Here is a 21,117-nt window from a genome sequence, read left to right on the forward strand (position 1 = left end):
CCGCCGGATGCTCGAAACTGGTCGCCGAACCGTTCGCGACTTATTCCCGGACACGTTCCCCTACGGCACCGTTCGCCGTTTATTCTTCCGCGCTCTATTAAAAAATTGGTACGCTCGCGACGCACTGTGGTCCAGATCGAGGAACAAGCTATTCACAAAGATTTTAGCATTGTTACAAGACTTAAAGCCATAGCAAAGGAGGTCATTGGATTCGTCTTGACTGTCAACTGTAACATTATTAAGCGAAAAATATATAGCGACAATTTTAAAATCAAGGTGACAATTTTTTATTTAAAAGAAATTTTTTTCAATTTTTTATATTGAACTTCATAGAAGAGTAATTACCGATTAATTTTTGTTTGAAACATTTTCTTGTCAGAGTACCGTAAATGCCAGAAAAATTGCGATAACGTGTGAATTATGAATGATATTTAGTATATCATTTAAACAAATGGTGATATTTGAAATCTGTCTTCGCAGGTGTATTTCTTATAAAAAGACACACAATATTGCCATGTACACCATTTTCCTATCTGCAGTAGTTTCCAAGATATTCGTGGAAAATGTTTTTTACTCTTGACTTTTACGTTTTGACCTTAGCTGTAACCAGGTTGTCAAATAACAAAATAATCTTTAATTCTGGAGGTAATGTGTTTTTTTGTTAAAAGAATCATATGGCGACTTTAAGAACCTCTTAACGCTTCGCGCGGTCCCGGTCACAGAGGCGCTTTAAACAATAATAACTTTTGTACCGGGATCGAATGGGATGTGAATCTTGCATGATTTATAGAGGAAAGTATACTGAAAATAATGCACTTTGATTCAATTCGGAACTGTATGGAACTCAAAAGATATGCTTTACCAATGATGGGAAACTTTGAAGATCCACTTTAGTTTACTGAGCATTCTTATTTCAATAAATTATAAATATTAAATCTTAGTACACAAGATATATTCTCAATATAGACAAATACTATTCCTTTGAAACAAAAATGGACACATAATATTAAATAGATTCTCCAGGATAACAATAGGAAAGGAGGTAATTTTTTCAGTGAAAAATAGGATTCATAAAGTGTTGACTTTTAAATGCTTGTTCTAATCACAATTTTTAATAAATCCCGTCAATTTCACCGTTTTTTTTTTTTCTATCAAATGAACAGCTAATTCCTCGATCTGGACCACAGTGCGACGCACCGGGACGTTGTCGTCTCCTTCACGAAAAGGTTTTATCGGAGATTACGCGACTTATTAAAACAGTGCGGGTCGACGATCCTCCGGAAGCTGTTTCGTTCGGAGGTCTCGTTTAACGCTCGAACGGACGACGCTCTCGACGACTTTATAATCGTAATGTCTGGATCCATTTGGACCCCCGTTCATAAATTTTGTACGATCGTATTTTTGAGGTTCTCTTTGGTAGACTTAATAGGAATAATTGACAAGCTGAAATTGTCCTAGATGTATTTATCGAGCTTCTCTAATTGAGCCTAATAGAAATAATTGACTAGAAGCTGGAGAAGTTGGATGAAGCCTTTGAACCGCTCGATCGAAATGGACCCACGCATCGCCGAGGGTTAACCCATTTGCATCGCGTGGAATTCAAGCAGGAAAATAAATTACGTTTAAACGGAAGAACAAACTAATTACTAGACTGCGGATTATTGCGGAAAAGAAATCTGCGTGAGTTTCAAGCTGCGGGAGCTACATAGACATTTATTTCTGTTCTGAATAATTAGATAAAAATAATGCAACAACATTGATCCACTCGTTTTTATCATAAATCCATCAAATCCGCAATCCGCTAATTACCGAGGAGTACAAACGGGTTAATCTTTGGGGTTGACGGTGCTCTTACCTTTGAGATAGGCAAGACAGCCTGTATGTCGTCCTTCTGTATCTCGAATCGCGCCTGCAGCTTCCGTCTCTCAGGATGATGATCCCGCATCCCGTTGAATTGAGACGAGCCGTTGTCCTCTTCGTCCTCGAAGGTGTAACGTACACCCCACACGATGCGACCGCCGTCCCAATTCCCTTCCACCCCCTCCTCGCTGGCTTCCAGAAGCATCGTCAGGATTTCCTCCGCCGATCTGAACAAGGAAACACAGCGATCTTAGTCCGGTGACCCCAGGACCCATCTCTCTCCCTAAGGAAACACGTCCCGACCCCTCGTTTCCACCGCGGCAAATTGCTTCATTCCCGTGGAAACTGGTTGCGAGCTACCGTATGTACTTTATTCGTACGCGATACGAGGACACGAAACCCGGGTCTCTCTCTCTCTCTCTCTCTCGCAGTCCTAGATTGTCTATGATCCAGCCTCTGGATCCATTCGACCATCCCCAGTGCTAGGACACTGTCTGACGCAGCAGATAGCCGCCTGCGGGGCACATTACGAACAAATGCAATTCGATCCGACAGGAGTCTCATAGGCCGTCGAACATTTCCGCGATTAGTTGCCGAAATAAATTCTTGCGACGAAGACAATGTTTGAGCTCGTCCCACCGATGAGCTAACATCTCTGGACCTCCAACATTTCTTAGAACGTTTGCAAGACCGTCGAGAGACCCGCTTCACCGATTAGGAGCCGAAGTTAACCCTCTATGGGCCCGTGTAACTTTCAGGTCACATGCCAATATATCGACATTTTACCACATAATTTTAGTTTCTCCACAAAATGACGTAATACGTCTTAATTATACAGAGTGAGGGACTAACTATTGCCACCTACAATAACTCCGAAAGTCTGATAGTAGCAGAAAAGTTCTCGAAACAAAGGATGCATGGGACAACAGGGGCTGTAATATGGCGTTAATCTTTTATTCCTAAGTGGAGTCGCTTCAGAGATGTGAAGGTCACCTATGTTTTGGTACGTGTTTTCTGATAGCGGCTATTGAGACGAATCCAACGAGGTGCAACTGAAGGTATTTGAAGGTCAGCGACGGTCATTTTACAAAAAAATTTATCAGGCTTTTTATCAGGTTTTTATCTCTCGTGACGGCTGCTAATCTTACCATTCTTATGTTTAGTACATTCTTAGGTTTAGTAAATACGCTGAAAGATGTCCTGAATGTTCTCATGTCCTACATGCCGTACAATTGAATATATTTGCACAATAAATTGTTACAGCATGTGATTTGATAAGTGCCGAAGTGATAAGAAATACTACTCCATTCCTGTTAAGAAAATTGCAGCATTGCACTGATACGAATGGCAATCACTTTGAACACCTTCTGTAAATGCAAGTTTATTTCGCCTTTTTTGTCAAATGACCTTTGCTGACCTTCAAAGACCTTAATGCTGCTCCTCTTTGGATTCGTCTCAATAGCCGTTATCAGAGGACAGGTACCAAAACATAGCATTCTATTTAAAAAACCAAAGGTTACCTTCACATCTCTGAAGCGACTCCACCTAGGAAAAAGAGATTGACGCCATATTACAGAGCTCCTGTTGTCCCATGCATCTTTTGTTTCGAAAACTTTTCTGCTACCAGCGTACTTTCGAAGTTATCGTAGGTGGCAATAGTTAGTGCCTCACCCTGTATAATGTCTCCGAGATCATCAATAACAATATTGATGACGGTGCGCAGCGCCATCGACTTGAAATATCAAAGTAAGTGCAAGTTGTCTGCGGATAGACACCAACGGAACAAAATTCGGCCCATAGAGGGTTCGAGCCCATCGAGTCCGCGTGCATAGAAAATTAAAATTTGTGGCGTACACGTTGAAGGTTGCGCAAGCACGGGTCGATAACTGTCCGATGGCGGAACTTTTTAGCGAGATTAGGTAGGGAGGATGGGTGTCTCTCGCCTCCTTTGTTTTCTATAGGGAGTTGCCGGGTAATCGCCGGGCTAAACCGCCGTCGCGTCCAGAGTTTGCCGTCGGGTTCGAGCGGCTGACGAGAATTTGAACAGTTCGAGGAGACTATGGGGGTGTTTGTAGTTCACAAATGGCCGGGGTTACGTAACGGCGTGCGGTACGGCGCTGCAGGGCGCTGCAGGGCTCTACAGGGCGCTGCGAAAACGGGGAAACGTTACATGGAAACGCAACGACGACCCGTCGGCACCCGCGTGGGTCGGGTCGTTCTGCCGGGTACGCGGTTGGGCGTGAACGAGAGATCTCAGGCGAAATGGACGGCTATTACGACCGGATTTACGAGTCAAGACGATCGTGTTCGCAGACGGTTCCCGATGAGATTGAAGGGTAGCACGCGTCTGGCTTCGTTTCGCGGCCCAGCGAGTTCAAGGATCGCGGGATCTACAGGGGAAATTTTCGACGCATCCGACGGAAATTCTCAGATAGGACTTCGCCCGGACGAGAGAGCAAAGGCGGACGATTCGCCGATCGTTGTTTAGATGGAACGAGTTGATTTTTCCTCCTCGCGAAAATTTCCGCGAACGTTCGGAGATATCGCGATGCTCCGAGATGCTCGATCCCATTCCCCGGCTGATAGAAGACGCGATCCAACGATCGTGAGAGAAAGAGAGGGGGAGGGAGGGGGACGAACGAAATTAAACGGGGAATTTTTCGTCGTTCCCGGGGAAAGGAATTCGAACCCGGCCGCCCGAAGAAGACGCTGGACGTCGACGCCGACTAAAATGGGACCGGATCGAAGGGAAATAGAAGCGAAAGGAAGCTGGAATAAAATTAGCAGGGGAGCAGCAATTCTCGAGTCGATAGATTCGCGCTTTAAGCTTCGCGCACACCGGCCCATTGTTCACGCTTCTCGCTCAGGAAAATTGCCAGTCGACCGTACCTCGGAATCCGGTACGTCTCGAACGGCAGAAAATATGATAATCGCTCGGTGAAACGGAAAAATCTAGTAATACAATCGTGGAAATAATGGGAGCTCGTAAACCGCACTCGGTTGCACAGTAACAAAATAAAAGCTGACGCTTTTTAAGTTGGCGCATCCTTTATCGATCGCCGTTGTACGCACTAGAATCTATCGCGCGAAAATATGGGAGAACGCGCACGATGAGCAATGCGTACGATTCGGCTAACGCTGTCATAAGGCGAATATAATTCGCAATACGTTGATAAGGAAACATGGAGCGCGGAGGAAAACGAGGAAAAGAAGCGGAATCGTCGAAACGATAACAAGATATTCCGAGCAACGATTATCGGGAGCATAGGTCTCGACGCTGTCTATTTTTGCGATCGATGGTCCGAGAAACACCCTGGCAATCAGCTACACTGATGCCGCGCAATTCGCGGAAAAAAAAGGAGGCGAGCAGAGGCGAAGAGAACGAAAGAAAGAGAGAGAGGGAGAGAAAGAGAGAGGGAGAATCGAACCAGAGCATCGTAGCAGGGTTAGCTGCGATAGCGACTTCCACGATACAGTGATACTCACGCGGTACTTTTACTTTTTCCTCGTGGGCCACCGAAACGAACGTTCCCGATAAAATCTTCTTCGAATCCTCGGCCGCACGACCGGCTTTCCCAGCGTTCGTTTACGGCGTGTCGTTTGCATGCACCGGCCGCCCTCGCTCCTCTCGAACAGCCCCCGGGCACCCGGGCACGGCTTTTCGAATTTCGAATCGCGGATTATGTCGCAGCTCGGTGAATTCGTTCGGCTACGGATACACGGAATCGATTCCTTCGTTTCGCGAGAACAACCGTGCGCGAGGGGATGCCACCCTTGGGAAAATTGTCTGATCCGATAAACTATGACGTCTCACGCGCACCGCGTAAATACGAAAGTCGCGGCAAAACGGAAACAAGCGAAAATATACTCGAAGATTTCTGGAACAGCGAAAGAACGGAGCACGAACGGGCGAACCTAGGGGACTCTGGTTCTCCTGACGTTTGTATAAGGTCTGTTATTCGGGGGAACAATTAACTCTCTGCAATTATTCCGCGCGCATTTATTTCGAGCAACGGTGACTCGACCTACAAAAATAAGACAATTGCTAGGACCGAGAAAGAGAGAGAGGAGAGAGAGAGAGAGAGACAGAGAAGAGGTTGGAAGAGAAGTAACCGAGTTAAAAGGGGGATAAAAAGAAGCGGTGTTTGTCTCGGCATCGGGATTCTATGGCCTCCGCCGAGATTAGAAAAGGGTCGGGCCAGGAGAGAACAAAGCCAATTCCGTGCGGAACGACGTTAAGAAGGATCGCCGCGCAATTTTCCCCGCTAACCCAATAGCGGAGTAATCATTGTCGGCGGCGATCCATCAGCATCCGCTCGGACGTGAGTACCACTGGCTGCGATACGCGCGGCAATTCTTCCGATCGCGATTTTAGTCGGAGCTATAAAAGCTCGCGTCTGGTCGCCGCGACCAATTCGATATCGACGTATCGACGCGAGTTCATCTCGCGGAAGAAGAGAGAGAGAGAGAGAGAGAGAGAGAGTAAAATGCGCGCCAGCGCGGTGATAATAATTTCCTGGGCGGTGTTCGCGGCGATCTACATCGAGGCGCACCCGTTGTTCGATTTGGCCGTGAAGCAGGACTCCCTGAAGCTGCCGGACGAGGAGAATGCTGCGGAAGTCGAGGCGAATGTGCTGATCGCGGCGGTGAAGCCGAACGTTGTTAATTCCCCGTACGAGGAATCGTCCAACACCGACGACACATTGAGGGCGAACGAAGCGAGGATGGACGAGATCGAGGTGATGATCGAAGAAGACGAAGAGATACTGAAGAGACAGGCGCGGTATGCTAAAAAGAAGAAGGACGACGACAGCAGCAGTAGCAGCAGCAGCAGCAGCAGCAGCAGCAGCAGCAGCAGCAGTTCCTCGAGCGAGAGCGACGACGACGATAAAAAGAAGAGTAAGTGCCGGAAGAACAGTGACGACGACGATGACAGCGACGACAGCGATGACGATAAGTGCAAAAAGAAGAAAATGAAGGGCAAGTGCAAGGACGACGACGACGACAGTGACGACAGCGATGATAGCGACGACGACGATGATAAGTGCAAAAAGAAGAAAAAGAAGGGCAAGTGCAAGGACGACGACGACGACAGCGACGACAGCGACGATAGCGACGACAAGTGCAAGAAGAAGAAGAAGAAGAAGGGCAAGTGCAAGGACGACGACGACGACAGTGACGACAGCGATGATAGCGACGACGACGACAAAAAGAACAAGAAGATAAAGTGCGGGGATCACGGAGACGACGAAGAAGCTTGCAGGGGCATCAGAGCCTACCGCAGGAGACGGGACGCGGAGCATAACGATCCGAACAGCTCGTCGTCCGAGGAGAAGAAAGGAAAGCCGAGGACACCACGGTTTGCTGAAGACGAGCCTGGCAAGGATTCGAGCAGCTCGTCGTCCGAGGAGAAGAAAGGAAAGCAGAGGACACCACGGTTTGCTGAAGAAGAGCCTGGCAAGGATTCGAGCAGCTCGTCGTCCGAGGAAAAGAAAGGAAAGCAGAGGACACCACGGTTTGCTGAAGACGAGCCTGGCAAGGATTCGAGCAGCTCGTCGTCCGAGGAGAAGAAAGGAAAGCAGAGGACACCACGGTTTGCTGAAGACGAGCCTGGCAAGGATTCGAGCAGTTCCTCGTCGGAGGAGAAGACGAAGACACCCGAGCAGAGAATCCAGCGATTCGCGGAAGGAGAGGTTGGCGACAAGTCGGACAGCTCTTCGTCGTCGGAGGAGAAGAAGGAGGGACCTACGCAGAAGAACTAGCGAATCGAACTCGTCTGGCCAAGAAGATGAGAAAGCATTCGGTATCTAAAAAGAAGCAACAACTACGAGTAGTTACGTCGTGACACTGCCTTGCTTCGCAAAGGTCCAACGAATGCAGTGTCACGTGTCGGACATTGATATCTTTCGTCAACAACTATTCCCGTGGATCCTTTCGCAGTCGTTCCGCTGCTCGGACCCGCATGTATTCGAGCAGACGTCACGTCTGCCGCTTTTTTTTCAGGGATTGACGTAATAAAGCGGGAGTACACGGATCTTCTGATGCTTTCTTTGCCCCGTTCCCGTCCTCTCGGCCTCCCAGCCCCCGCGGAAGCCTCGACGAACGAGGTGCCGTTCTCTCCTCCGTCGGATAATAAAAGTCCCCTCGGCAAAATTGTGACGTACTTACGCGCTTGGTACTCTCGGCACACTGTCCTTTCGCCTCGCGATGAACAGCGCGACCGTGTTCTTCGTGTTTATGTCGATCTCCACCGTCCAGTTCGGGCTGCTCGGCGAGGCTCCCAGGATCTTCACGCCGGACTTCACCCTGGCCCTGCAGAAAACAGGAACACAAGCAATTAGCGATTTTTCGGGACGAGCACAGAGCAATCGCGTCACGGCAACCACCCGAGTTCGTTCGAGCCAATTTCGGTGCTTTCCCGTTACAGCGAGTATCGGGAGGTTGGTGTTTCAGAAAAAGAGGAATTCCCGGTCGATGTTGTGCAGCCTGATTTTTTTGATAGCTGATGGCGAATTTAGGTCGTTACACGTTCTTTATAATTCAAAGCATGGCCGAAGACTCTTGCTTCACGCTCTTGGCAGCGCATTTACCAGGCATAATAGAGCGAACGACTTCATCCGTGCAAGTAGGACGATAAGATCTGCATAGTACGACCGAATTATTTTTCTATGGTATAGTAAACCGGTGGTTTTGGTCCGTTGACCCGTCGAACGAGGTGAATCAAGGCGTCACGTCGCGTCGCGTCGTCGTTTCGAGATCGCACGCGATGTTACGGAATGATGCGGATAAAATATGAACGACGCCAAACGCGGATGAAAACGACCAAGTTCCCCCGTCGAGATAGGAGGCGATAATAAGTTTAACAAGTTCGACGCGGAATAGAGAAGGCGGCGGCCGGAGGTGGAAGAAATCTGTCGTAAAAAGGCGGGAAGCGGTAGGAGTTCAAGGGTGAGGCGATTCCCTCGGTTTCCTCTCTTTAACGTCGCCGCGATTTAGCTGGGCAATTATCGGCTCGCGACGGCCATTGCATCGCCAATTAACCGTCCGCTTGCCAATTACGTCTGGACGAGAGGAAATTCCGGGACGCGAGCGTGTAGCGGTTTCCCTCGAAAAACCGGCGAAACCGTTCAAAGAGAGCAGAGTCGACGCACGAATTTCTGGCTTCGCAAGTTGCCGGTTGCGCTCTAACAATTGTAGCTAATTAGATAGTCATTATGCGGCGCGCGGATGGATTGAAGCGCGCTCGCAATTAGCCCAATTATCCTCGCGACGTTTCCCCGATGCCGCGAGCTCCTCGAACTGAGAGAGCGCTAAACTTTTCCGTGAACCGACAATTCTTTCGATTATCCCGGGCCAATTGCAATCGAAACGTCACCTTCGTACGTACATATCGGATTTCCATTCGATCGCGTCGCGTCGCGTCGCGTCGCCCGGGGCGTGTGCACCCTCCGCGTGGGCGGCACAGTTTCATCAGCGGTCCCCGTCGCAATAACCACGTTCCACGTTCTATCTATCTATCTATCTATCTATCTATCTCTTGTCCGCTCGCTAATCTCGCCTCGATATTCGCAACGGGCGACGGCTGACCGAAGCGAGGGTCCAACCGTTTCATTTAGATCAATATATTAATGCATATACATACTATTATGCGTGCGTGAAAACGCATTCGATGCGTGACAAACAAATAGTTGAATATTTTAACGCGTCCGTTCCGGCGACGCTCGATTATTCATCTGGATTTTAAAATTGATTTCTGTCTCGCTGATACGCCCAGCGCGCCGGAATCAGATACAACAGGGTCGAGAGCGTAATCGCCGGATCAAAGTTAATCCTTTTTCGCTCCTAAACTTTCCACAGATCATCTGGCACAGCAAGCATTCGCTCGCGCAGCTTGGAGTAAAATATCAAATGATCCTTTCAGAAGGGGACAGCTCAAAGGGTTAATAGTATTTTGCTTCTCCGACACAGGAATTCTAGTGGAGGATCGACAGGAGCCAGCCCGGGAAGGATCGAAGAGCACACTAGAAGAAAAGCCGATCCTCGCGATTACAAAACGCCGGATCGGAAATTGAATTTCGAAGAAAGAGAGAGAGGGAGAGAGAGAGAGGCATTGGCAAAATACAGTGAATTCCTGATATACAGTCACTTGCGTGGTTCTGGCGAATGGCATTTAGACGAAATCTGTGGTTCTCGTCGAACGTTGCATTTGAAATACACAATGCACGCTGGAAACGTAAATGTCACTATCCGTCTACATGTCCTAAACCTGCGACATATAGACGAATAGTGACAAGAATGCTGAGAAAATGTCTTTTTCTGATACAATGTTGCACGCTGCCGAGCAGTGTAGCATAACACGGTCGGGTATATCGGTGTGAGACCACTACTAATCCAATTACAAAACTTGTTTATTTTTCATTGTTTTTTTTTTTTATGAAACTTTCACCAACATATTCGTGACATTTTTCTGATTCAAACGAAACCAAATATAATTCCGATGATATTTACTGTTCCAGTAAATAGTGTGCAGGTAGTTCCAGTGACATTTAAATGCGAGGGTTGCAGCGACTTATATCGGGAATTCACTGTACATGGTTCAATGCCGGTCATTCTGGAGTCGAGCGTCGAGGAGGAGGCTCGAGACAAATCGTCGTTTCCGAGCGGAGTTCATATCGCTTTTTTCTTTTTCTTCACAAGCTTTCACGCCTCGAAAACCATTGCCGCGTCGACGATCCACTCGACGGCCGAGCGCTCGTAATTGCACCGGAAAACTTGCGCGAGCGTTCGTCGTGTTTCCGCGTGGAATCAGCAGCGCGCCCGTCATACAGACGACACGACGCCTCGCACGCGCGCGTTTTCGGTTATTCCTCGATGGTTTGCCGAACGAATTTTGTATATAAATGTCGTCGCGCTTTTCCCCGTCGAAAAACCGGGCCGCAAGCGACATGGACCGTGGGAGGACGCCACGTTGATTTATGGTGGACAAATTCTTGGTAACTGGTAATTGCTACAGAGAACGCATTTTAGCTGCTACATTTATCCCTTCCGACCGTTGGTGCGTTATTCGCGATAACACAATGGTGAATTAACCCTGCTGTTTTTACGGGCTTCTGAAACTACGGTTCGAACAAGCACAAACAAACATTAACGAACACCGTGTACAGAACTGTATTATTAACACGTTCACTATTGATTTGTTAAAAAATAATTGTCACACGTGGCAATAAACATCAATTTATTCGATTTGAATAGGTCACAGAATAAATAGGTAGGACTCGTGTGAAACAAACATATCCCGCAAACGCGTTGAATTTCGATAAATCATGAGCGATTGGTTTTGCAAATTTTCCGGATTTATGGGGACAGATAGCGGTCGAATCGTCGCACGCGAATGTAAGCATCAAGGGCGAAAATCTGAGAACTAAGAACTCGGCTGAAACGAAAAGCCAGACAAAGCTTTCGGGATGCATTTTTCACAGGAAACGCACGCTAGGAGACCTCGAAGAAGACGGAGGATACACGCCGATTTAAAATGCGAACAGCATGTACCGGGTCTCGTGACGCGAGTTACTGATACGCCGGAACAGCCACGGTTTTCTAAAATCGCTTTGCCCGCACGCGCGCGAAACTGTCTGCCTTTGAAAGCAACATTGATTGACACTCGATCGAGAGGAGTTTAAAGCTTCCCCTTACGGGGGTTCCAATTTCAGACGCCATCGATCCGCGTGGCACGGTTACAACATCGTCGTGTGCCCGGGTAATTCCGCGGCGCGCCCGATTCGCTAAATTAGTCAGAAGAATCCCCGGATTTGATCGAATTCGGGATTGCGAGGCAAGGGGAATCGATTCTGGCGACCGGCAGACTGTCGGCAGGGTCTCTTGGCCGAAATAGCGAGCGTGTCTATGTCTGTCGGGACTTTATCACGAATATGTGCCGCAGACATGCGGGAATCGTACAACCGTCGCCGGTGGTCGCGCCGCGTCGCGTCGCGGTTTGCTGCGCAAGATTGCTATTTAAGCCGCGGAGTTTGAGGCGGCGCGGATTCGTCGAGCACTTCCGGTTCGCAATATCGGGACATTCATAATGTGAAATCTACGTAGCGGATCGGAGACGGCTGTGCAATTAAAGCGTCCCGAAACCGCGGATTAACGCGAAGAGAGCGAGAGACATACAGAGGAAGAGAGAGAGAGGGAGAGGAGGAAACGGTGAAACGACGGTAATACGTTTTAATTAGAGATGCGGAACGCGCGAATCGTCCGCGAGAACGCCTAATCCCGTCGTCGAAAAATGAGAGGGAGAGAGACAGAGAAAGGGAGAGAGAGGGAGGGAGAAAATTAATCCTGGTCGTTAATTATGGCGGGCGTCAAAGGGCGAGCGGTCGGAGTTTCCGCCTGCGAGCGAGACGCGAGGAAAAAAGTAAGGTTACTTGGCTCGCGACGAGGGAGCACGGGAAAGACCGTGAGATGGGGAAAACGAAGTTTCGGAGCGCGAGACGCGCTCCACATTTCCAGGCAGCCGGATCAAAACGAAGTTTCGAATGGGACGCGGAACGGGCTCGAGGCAAATGCCGATCAGTAGCTTCGTCACGGAAGGGAAAATGCTGCTCGTGCGCCGCCACTCGAGAGGACGTTTGCCTGGCGTACGGCGTACGGCGTACGGCGCGCGGCGTCGCGACGCCAACTCGAGTCGAGTCGAGTCGCCTACGCTCTCTCGCCGAGTCTTTTGCTCTCGAGAATTCACGCTCCAGTTACGTGACCGGGTCACGGGGTCAGCGTCAGGGGAAGGCTACGGTGGTGCCATAGGATCACGCCGCCGTCTATCCGACGCCACGCTAGATAGATATTTATGCCTCTCTGCACTCTGCGCTTTGCGCTCTTTGCCCATCTAGCGCCGTGTCATGACAACCCGCTACCAATCGCGATGCGAGCCCCGCCGACAGTATTTCTCGGTTTGCGAGCGGATACACCGGGATTCTCCGCACCGGAAACTCGATTGCCAGCCGGAAAGCCTTACCGATAGTTTCCTTTCCAACCGCGTCGAAGCTTCTCTCGCGCCTCAAAGCGAAATCTGCGCGTCCCCCGTGCGAGTTTCCCCTGTACATCTATCGCATGGTCCACCCAGCATTTTAAAGGCATCGTCTAGCCCTTCATTTCCTGGTGATGCATTTCAATTTGGTGCAATAACAAGACCAACAGATCTACGTAAAATACCATTGGAAATATATTTTAACTCTTTTCACTCGAAGCTATGTTCACTCCAAAACGAAGCGTTTCTTCCGACCTAGAATATTTCCCTTCTGTATATGTTTTGTCACGTTATACGTACAAAAATGGCACAATTTACTCGTACAATAATGCAATGTTTAGTAATTTATTAAATACCATCAAATTTAATAATGTAAAAAATATTTTTAATAATGATACAGCAATTCTTAGTGGTGTCTTACAGGCACCATTCGGGTGCTAAGAATTAACACTGTATCGTCCGGTGACACCATGTTGGTACCCCGTGAGAATAATCGGCCATATGGCGGTGACACCACGTTGGTGTAGTGTGCAATGCTATAGCTCAAGCGGTAGTATCGCTCATGCTCTGTTCAAGTAACAATAAGTTACAGGCTACAATACAATCATATTAGCCAGTTTTGTGTTTTTATAAAGAATTGTGCCCTTTGATAATGGCAAACGAAGGAGAGAAGATATTTTTCTACAAGATGAATGTGCGGACAATTTAGCTGACGTTCCGATTGAATTTGAAAATATATATAATGCAAAAAATCTTACATTCACTTACATATATCGTCAAAATTGAAAATGGAGGGACAGGATTGAACACTTTGATGATTTCCAGAAAACCTCGAGAAACCCCCGGCGACAGGCGAAATGATGCGAACGAGCCCTACCGGCGCCAAACAAAAGAATTCTGATTACGCGTGCGGACAGCATAATGTTAACAAACTGATGAACAACTGTCTGAATGGAATCAAAGAAGCAACCGCCTTCCGAGCGTTGAAGAGTGCTATGATCGAAGACGCAGAGAACTCTCGTTCATTCTCAGCACGCTATGGATCAAACGCGAACGCGGCCGGTCACTGAACGGGGATCAAGCATTGACGCTCGCGCACGTCGATCTTTTACGTTCGCGACAGATTTCGCCGGAAGATGGACAACATTTTGAAGAATCAACTTTCCATCCCGCGCGCGGTCGCTTCGCCAATTTCCAAGCCTAAAGCCGACTAGTAGAAGAGCAATCCCCGGGAGCATGAATCTCGTTTCGCGCTTCGCGAAAGCACGCCGGCTTTCATGGAAGTTATAAAATCGGAGGTTGGGGTTTCTGATTCGAGCCACGTATTATTATTATCTCTTTCGTGGGATGCGAATCGCGGCGAAGCTATTCAATTCGAGGCGCGAGAACGCGAAGGAAGTTTCGTGGAAGAGTTCGCAGGTCTCTCAAAATCGCGGGCGAATTTTCTGCTCGCGGATAAGCCCCGGGACGTTATCATAAGACGAGAGACCCGTCGCCGCTGCGTCGGAGGGCGGGTAACCTGATAGAGCCCAGGGTCTCCTCGCCATCGTTTCAGCGATAGATTCGTATTTTCCGACCGGGGCAAGGGGGAGGGAGGGGGTTGTGAAAAAGCGAGGGCGAGAAAGTAGAAGCAGGGGGATGGCAGAGTGTCGGGGCATCATAAAACGAAATCGATATTCGCAGCGAGCGCACGAAAATCGGTCGCATGAATTATCGAGAGACCGTTTCCCGGGGCGCGAATAGACGCGATGCGGCGCGGCATGGAGCGGAATGGAGCAGCGTGGCGCGCCGTGACTCGCCGGGAGGCAAAGCGACCGATTAATTCGATCGACGATGCAAAACAAGCGGCGGATTCGATTTGCGTGGCCGTCGACCGGCTAAGTCTTCCGCTTCGGCCTCGTTTTCCCGCTTCGAGGAGCGACGAGGAACGGAGCGGAACGTGTGCCGGTTCACGCAGCCCCGGAAGCACGCGCAAGAGGATCGATAACGCGGCGAGGCGCGCGCGATCAAACGAGAAGAGCAACGTGCTCGTCTTTTTCTTCAAATCGAATTACACCTGGTCGAGGCCGATTATCCGGAGCAAACGAACCCCGGGCTCGCGGGATAATTGAGTTAAACCCGGTTAGCAGCGAATTAGGGTTACGGGAAGGTTGCGGGAGTCCGCCGGTGATATTCACCGGGCGAGCGAAAAGGCCATTCCTGCGGGGGAACGGTGAAAAAAGCGAGCACCGCCACCACGCCGCGCTGCGCCTGGCCGCGCCGGGGAGAAACAAGAATTGGCCGGCTTTTCAAAAGAACCATAAGCACAAAAGAGGGCGGCAGCCCTTTCTGCAACGGCTGCGAGCGGACACGCGCTCCGAATCCCGATGGGATTACACCGAAAATATTGTTCATCGATCGCTCGCCAGGGAATTCTCTCTCGGCTTTCGCTTCGCCGGCATTTTCGAGGCGATCGTTCTTACAAGCGCCTTTGCGCAATTAGCTACCGGCCGAGCAAATTAACCCCGGAGACCAGCGATACCGCGGAGAGCCAATCACAAGTTTCGGATCAAGTTATTTCCGCGAGGCGATCGACGCCACGGCATTTACATACAAATCGGCGATGTGCAAAGCGGCCGGTATCGAAGCGTTCCTGGATCGCGTTGACGAACGACCGGTGTCGCGCGACGACCACAATTTATTCAATGACTGCCACCACGGCTCTCGATCGATCCCGAAACGAAACGAAACGGCGTGGCATAGCGCGACGCGACGCGACGCGGAAGTCCCGGCCGATTGCGTAACTGGTCCGCGAGCGACGAACGTTCTCGCACGATTAAACTGCAACCTGTCACCGATAATTCGCCTGGTAATTATGATCGAAACAGAGTGAGAAAGATGGAGTGCGGGCAGAGTGCCGCGTTCGACTGTACCAAATGTGCTCGCGCGTTTCATGCAACCCCCCGTCGAGCTTGCCGATATGTCGGCGCGTCCATTGCTGCGGTTCGCGCTTCTATTCAACCCTCGTCCTACCCACCATTCATTCTTCTTTCGTTACATTACACTATTCTCCTTGTACGGGGTGTTCGCGAAATTGCGGAACAAGCTGGTTGTTCTACACAATGACAACATTTTTTTTTCGTTCGACGCATCGTTTTCGAGAGAAGCGAGTCTGAAAATTCAGCGAACACGCGTGCTATTAGATACGAATCGACTGATACGCATCATGACCTACCGATTCCACATTATGCAAACACATTTTCCCCCGAAAACGAGGCGTCAAACGAAAATACGTTGATCCTTTTTTCCTCACTTTTTTCAGCGTGTAGAAACACCGTCCAGCCGCTCGTACTACAATAAAAATGTCTATCTTTTTTATTGCGTGGAAGGGTAGAGGAAAAGGTAAAGGATACAACTGGTAGAGCCAATTATGCGTGGAAACTATATAAAGGATCCGGAGTTGAAAACCAAGGGAAGACAATTTGCGCAATTAAAATGAACTTAGCAGGAGAGTCCAACGAATCTCGCCGGTCCTACGAGATATTTTTTCCAATTATTACGTCCTTACGTTGCTCGATAATACCGCTACAATTACGCCCGCGAGCTTCCCGTGCCTCTTTATGCGTTGTCGTTTATTTCCCCGGGTAAATTTCATTCACAGCGAACTGCCGGTTACACGGTCCCTGCGGAGCTCTCGAGCCGGTCGAGCGAGAGACCGGATAATCCGGATGCTCCGTTTATACATTATTAAATTAGATCGTATATTATTATTGTTATTATTTTTGCGAAACAATGGAATAGCATGGCGTGCATGTTTCCCTCGGGGCCAGGATTTTCTATAAAATTCCTCGGCGACACGCGAGCCGATACCGTGGAAATAAAACACGGAATCCCGGTGCAAGTGTCGAAGCGATGACGTATATAAAATAACCGGGTGTTTTGCGGATAAGACGCGCAGAGGAAAGCTATGCGAGAGCAAAAGTTCCTTTATCTCGGCCCGGCTGAGAGTCAACCCGGTAAACTCGGCCCGGTAATCGAATTTCTAAGCGAGCTGAAGACCCGCCCCGCGCTGCTTCTGATTCCTCGTTAAGAGGACAGGCGGCTAACTGGCCTGCTTTGTGCGCTCTTTTTTCCTCGGAACCAGCGGAGCCAGAGCTTCCCTCCGAAGCGCTCTCTCATTCTCCCTCTCCCTCCCTCGAGCGCTCCAATTTTTACACGTTGATCGCGACACGGTGTGCTTCGGCTTCGCTGCCCCGCGCGTGCACACGCTCGAGCTGGGCTCAACTTGCCGCGACATTTTTATCCGGGGACGCGAGATAGAACCCCGGCAAACTTGCCCCGCTATCGATCGTCAGCGAGAATTCGATTCCAATTGGCCGGCGCGTCACCGGGAACCGTAAACTCTCCCCACGATCGAGATAAACGGCGATAGAACTCTTTCGAGCACCGATCTCTCGACATCTCCTCGAACATGACGATTATCGTTCGATCTACCGGCGAGGAGACACAAAAACGCGGTAGATGACCGCCGATAGTCTCTCTTGGAACCTCCGATTATTCAGGTGGACCGCGATCGATAGCGATTATAGAGACGGAGATTGCACAGAGTCGGCGCGCGACCGTCGCCGCGAGAGTTTGCTAACAACGGAGGTCACAAGTTCGGCCGTGTGCTCGACGATTCATCCAATTAGGAAATTTTTGCCCCGCGCGCGCCGTCCCGCTTTTTGTCCGCGGGAAAGGAGTTCGCCTCCCTCGACGGGAGAGGGTGCATTAAAGCGGCTTCCGAGGGAGGCGAGCGCAGCGAAAAAACCGGCGAGCAAGGCCGGCAAAGTGAATTCCAACTCGACGGTCTTTGCCGCATTTTCGTCGCATGTTTTCCGGCCGTTGCGTGTATGTATCAACGGGGAGCAGGGAACGCGAGTTACAAAGCGGGCTGTCTTCCGTCCGAGGCGCTTTGCTTTTTATCCTGCGGCGAGCCGCGCTTCATTTTCTTGAATTACTTTTCCGGTTACGCGCGGATCACCCGGACACTGACGAGCCTCATACGCCGTTGCGTTATAACGTCAACGAAACGGATATTTACCTTCCTCAGATTTTTCTGTGATATTCCGAAACTTTCGAAACAAACGCTTGGAACTTTGTTCTTGTTGGAGAAAAATCAGGTTCGTCAGTATACGTAGTACACTATCGCGATTTGACGTTTGATACGCGTCCATTGACAACCGCGGAACAACTAACCCCCTCTCAGAATCTAAGGTGTAGCACGAATTGTTTGGCCACGGGCCGTTTCCCAGGTAGTGCCATAAATCAATGTCCCCTCCGAGCTTATCGGCGTTTTCAATTTTCGGCATGATTGACCCTTTGTGTGCGGACCTCGTTGAGCACATCGGTGTGCCGCTAATAAAGGGCATCGGTACGTGACGCAATAGCGGTGCGACGCAATATAATTATGTACGGTAAACAAATCGGAATGGAAATGAAATTCTTTGTCCGTACCTTCGCGTGATCTGTCGTAAATTTTACCCGTCGCAGACATGCGACGTCCACAATCTTTTACTCGAAGATGGTCAAATTAACTTTATCCATTCGGTTGTCGAGAGTTATACTGTATAGTATAATATTAACCAGCATACTAAACCAGCCACAGCCCGTCAAATGACCGGTTCCAGATTTGGAAGTTACAAAGATGCATTCATAAAGTAATACAAGTCGCACAAAGTTTAAATAAATTGAATCTGGTTACTGTTATAAGAGAATACATGCTAGCCAATTTGAATGCTCGGTACAAATATTTCAAGAATGAAGCTGAGCAACGAAAACAATGCTGGGTAGCGAGCGCGTTAATGTCCGGCGCATCTTTAGCACCGTCCTCGAAGGGTTAACCTCTCGCAGAAGGTCATCACCGAGAATAAATTGGCCGAGGAGAGCGTAGATCGGTCATCGGGAGGGCAGACGATAAATCGGGCAAGTTCGAAAGGTTGGGTGGAGCGAGACCCAGGGAAAACAGAGGTTGAGCAAACAGGACTCACCTAAGGTACACAGTGACGACGAATTGGGTTCTGCCTTCCCGGGAGTCTGCGGGTTTGGACGGGTGCAGGAAGACCGGTACGTGTAGCCTGGACCTTGGGTAGAGCGGTCCATGAGGGACCAGCAGAGTCAACGAGTCGTCGGCCTTGAGCTCCTTGTAATCCGCTCGGTTGGGGGCGAGCGGTATTTGTCCGAGAGGCGTGACGGGCTGGATCTGCACCCTGGGTCTGCAGAATCCGGCGCCGTTATCCCCGGAGCCGACATCCTCTGTCCGCGGCTCGAGCACGGAGTAGGCGACTTGCACGAGCCTCGGCAGGCTCTTAGCGACCTTGACCCGGCCCGAAGCGTCCGGTGGTGGTAACGGTGCCCACCAATCGGCGGGTATAGTGATCTGCGCGAGGCAGACACCGTTTTCTCCGTCGGGACTGCAGGCGGCCGTCAGCGCGACCGTCGAGGAGGAAGGAACGTTCGAATAAGCTGAGGACGACGACGACGACGAGGACGAAGAAAAGGATGTTGAGGAGGAGGGCGAAGAGGAGGAGAAGGTTCTACCGTTGTTTCTGCTGGCTGTGCTCCTGGCTGGGGAGGCCAGGCTCGCGTGCAACACCACGCAGACCCTCTGATGCCGGGCAAGCAGCAACTGACGCCTTCCGCCTGCCTCGCTTCCGGCATGGAAGAGCACTCGCAGCACCGGCGAGTCGCGCGGCACGCTGTTTCCAACCAGATGAGCAGACATGTCCAGGTGCCGGGCCCCGAGCTCTTGCGCGTCCAGAATCGTCGCCGCTGTCAGATTTCGCCTCGTTTCCGGTCCCGGTAACGCGTCCAACGGGTCCGGGACTATGTATCGAGCCGGCACGGTCTGTTTCGTGCTAAACGGACCGTAGGTCGCCCGCACCGAGACCGGCTCGCTCGTCTGAAACACCGTGAACTTGTCGATCGACAGAATCGAGCCCGGCGGCGACGACGACACGCCGTTGCCAGTCGACGACGTCCCCGTCGACGAGCTTCCTCCTCCGCCACCTCCGCCTCCTCCTCCTCCTCCTGCTCCATTCGACGACGGAGAGATCGCCGGAATCGACTCCCCCTGCGCCGGGAAGAACTGCTTCGGCGTGTGCTTCAGGAAGAACCCGCCGTCCTTGTTCTCGAAGTGAACTTCCACCGAGGCCGCCACGTCTGAAAGCAAACGGTTTCCCAAGTTAGCGATGGATTTCCCCCGTCGAACATTAGGGCGCATCAAGGATTATCTAAGCAGCTGTTGCTTCTGTGATTGTCTCAGACGAGGGATTACGCAGTGGGAATCGGGGAAGCGAGTACATACATCGTTCTTGGAATCAATTCTCCGCACTTTATGGATTCTGTTTCTGTGCTATATACATACATAGAATCTCATCAAGACACTGCGGATTTTATGACAGAAACGAGAAAAAATCAAAGAATTGCAACGGAAAGTTTTACCGCACCCCCCGTACTCACCGGATAATTGCTCCCTCTGACTATCATCTTTTCAGATCTCTGGAGCATTATTTAAGAAATAGAACGTTCACTTCTATAGAAGATGTAAGGAGGCACCTTGAGTCATATTTTGCTTCACGAACCCTGGATTTCTATAAGAGGGGGATTGAAAATTTGCAGGAAAGATGGCAAATTGTCCTTGATAATGATGGAGATTATATAATAAATTAAGAAATAACAACTTGAATTTACTAGAAAGTTTGTTTTAGATTTCAAAATAATTGATTACCTACATATGCGCTGCGTCGCGTCAACATTTGCCCACAGAAATAAGGGGCGAGCGTTCGAATGAAATTTCGCCGAGCAAAGGTGCCCCCGTAACATTGTTCCCGGTTTGAAGAAGGGGATTTTAATTAACCAAATTGGGTGCGGGGGGGAATTAACCGGGCGGGACACGCGTGTTCTCTTTAATGCGGTTAACAAATCCGCCGCGCGCGTCACGACGCGTTTCCGTTACAGCCGAGTAATTTTTCGAATTTATATCCGCGTCGGATTAACATAGAAATGAAGTCGGCGAGTCGCGTGCGCGTCGTCGCCGTGCCGCGCCGCGCCGCGCCGGGACCGGTAGCATCTTTCTGCTCTATTTCCTAAGTTCCGCCGGCTTATTACACGAGGGAACCTGGACCGTGAGTGGCAGCTTGTCCCGGGAAGAATTTCCCGGATGAAAGTTCGAGTGGAAAGTCGTGTCAAAATATCAACGATTTCCGGGGGGT

At 49.9% G+C, this 21,117-nt stretch overlaps 1 protein-coding gene across 2 annotated transcripts in view; it reads right to left on the bottom strand.

The window, feature by feature from the left end:
* Window positions 1–21,117, bottom strand: part of Dtn (transmembrane protein 132C dtn) — a 90,569-nt gene that overhangs the window by 14,229 nt on the left and 55,223 nt on the right. For both annotated transcript variants that reach the window (XM_076790539.1, XM_076790547.1), the window contains exons 2-4: window positions 18,895–20,065; window positions 8,029–8,172; window positions 1,856–2,087 (exon numbers count right to left, since the gene is read on the bottom strand). In XM_076790539.1, coding sequence (XP_076646654.1) covers window positions 1,856–2,087; window positions 8,029–8,172; window positions 18,895–20,065 — 1,547 coding nt within the window. The remainder of the gene's footprint in view (window positions 1–1,855; window positions 2,088–8,028; window positions 8,173–18,894; window positions 20,066–21,117) is intronic.

The sequence above is a fragment of the Halictus rubicundus genome, chromosome 1 (genome assembly GCF_050948215.1).
Source record: "Halictus rubicundus isolate RS-2024b chromosome 1, iyHalRubi1_principal, whole genome shotgun sequence".
In the NCBI taxonomy this organism is placed as follows: domain Eukaryota; kingdom Metazoa; phylum Arthropoda; class Insecta; order Hymenoptera; family Halictidae; genus Halictus; species Halictus rubicundus.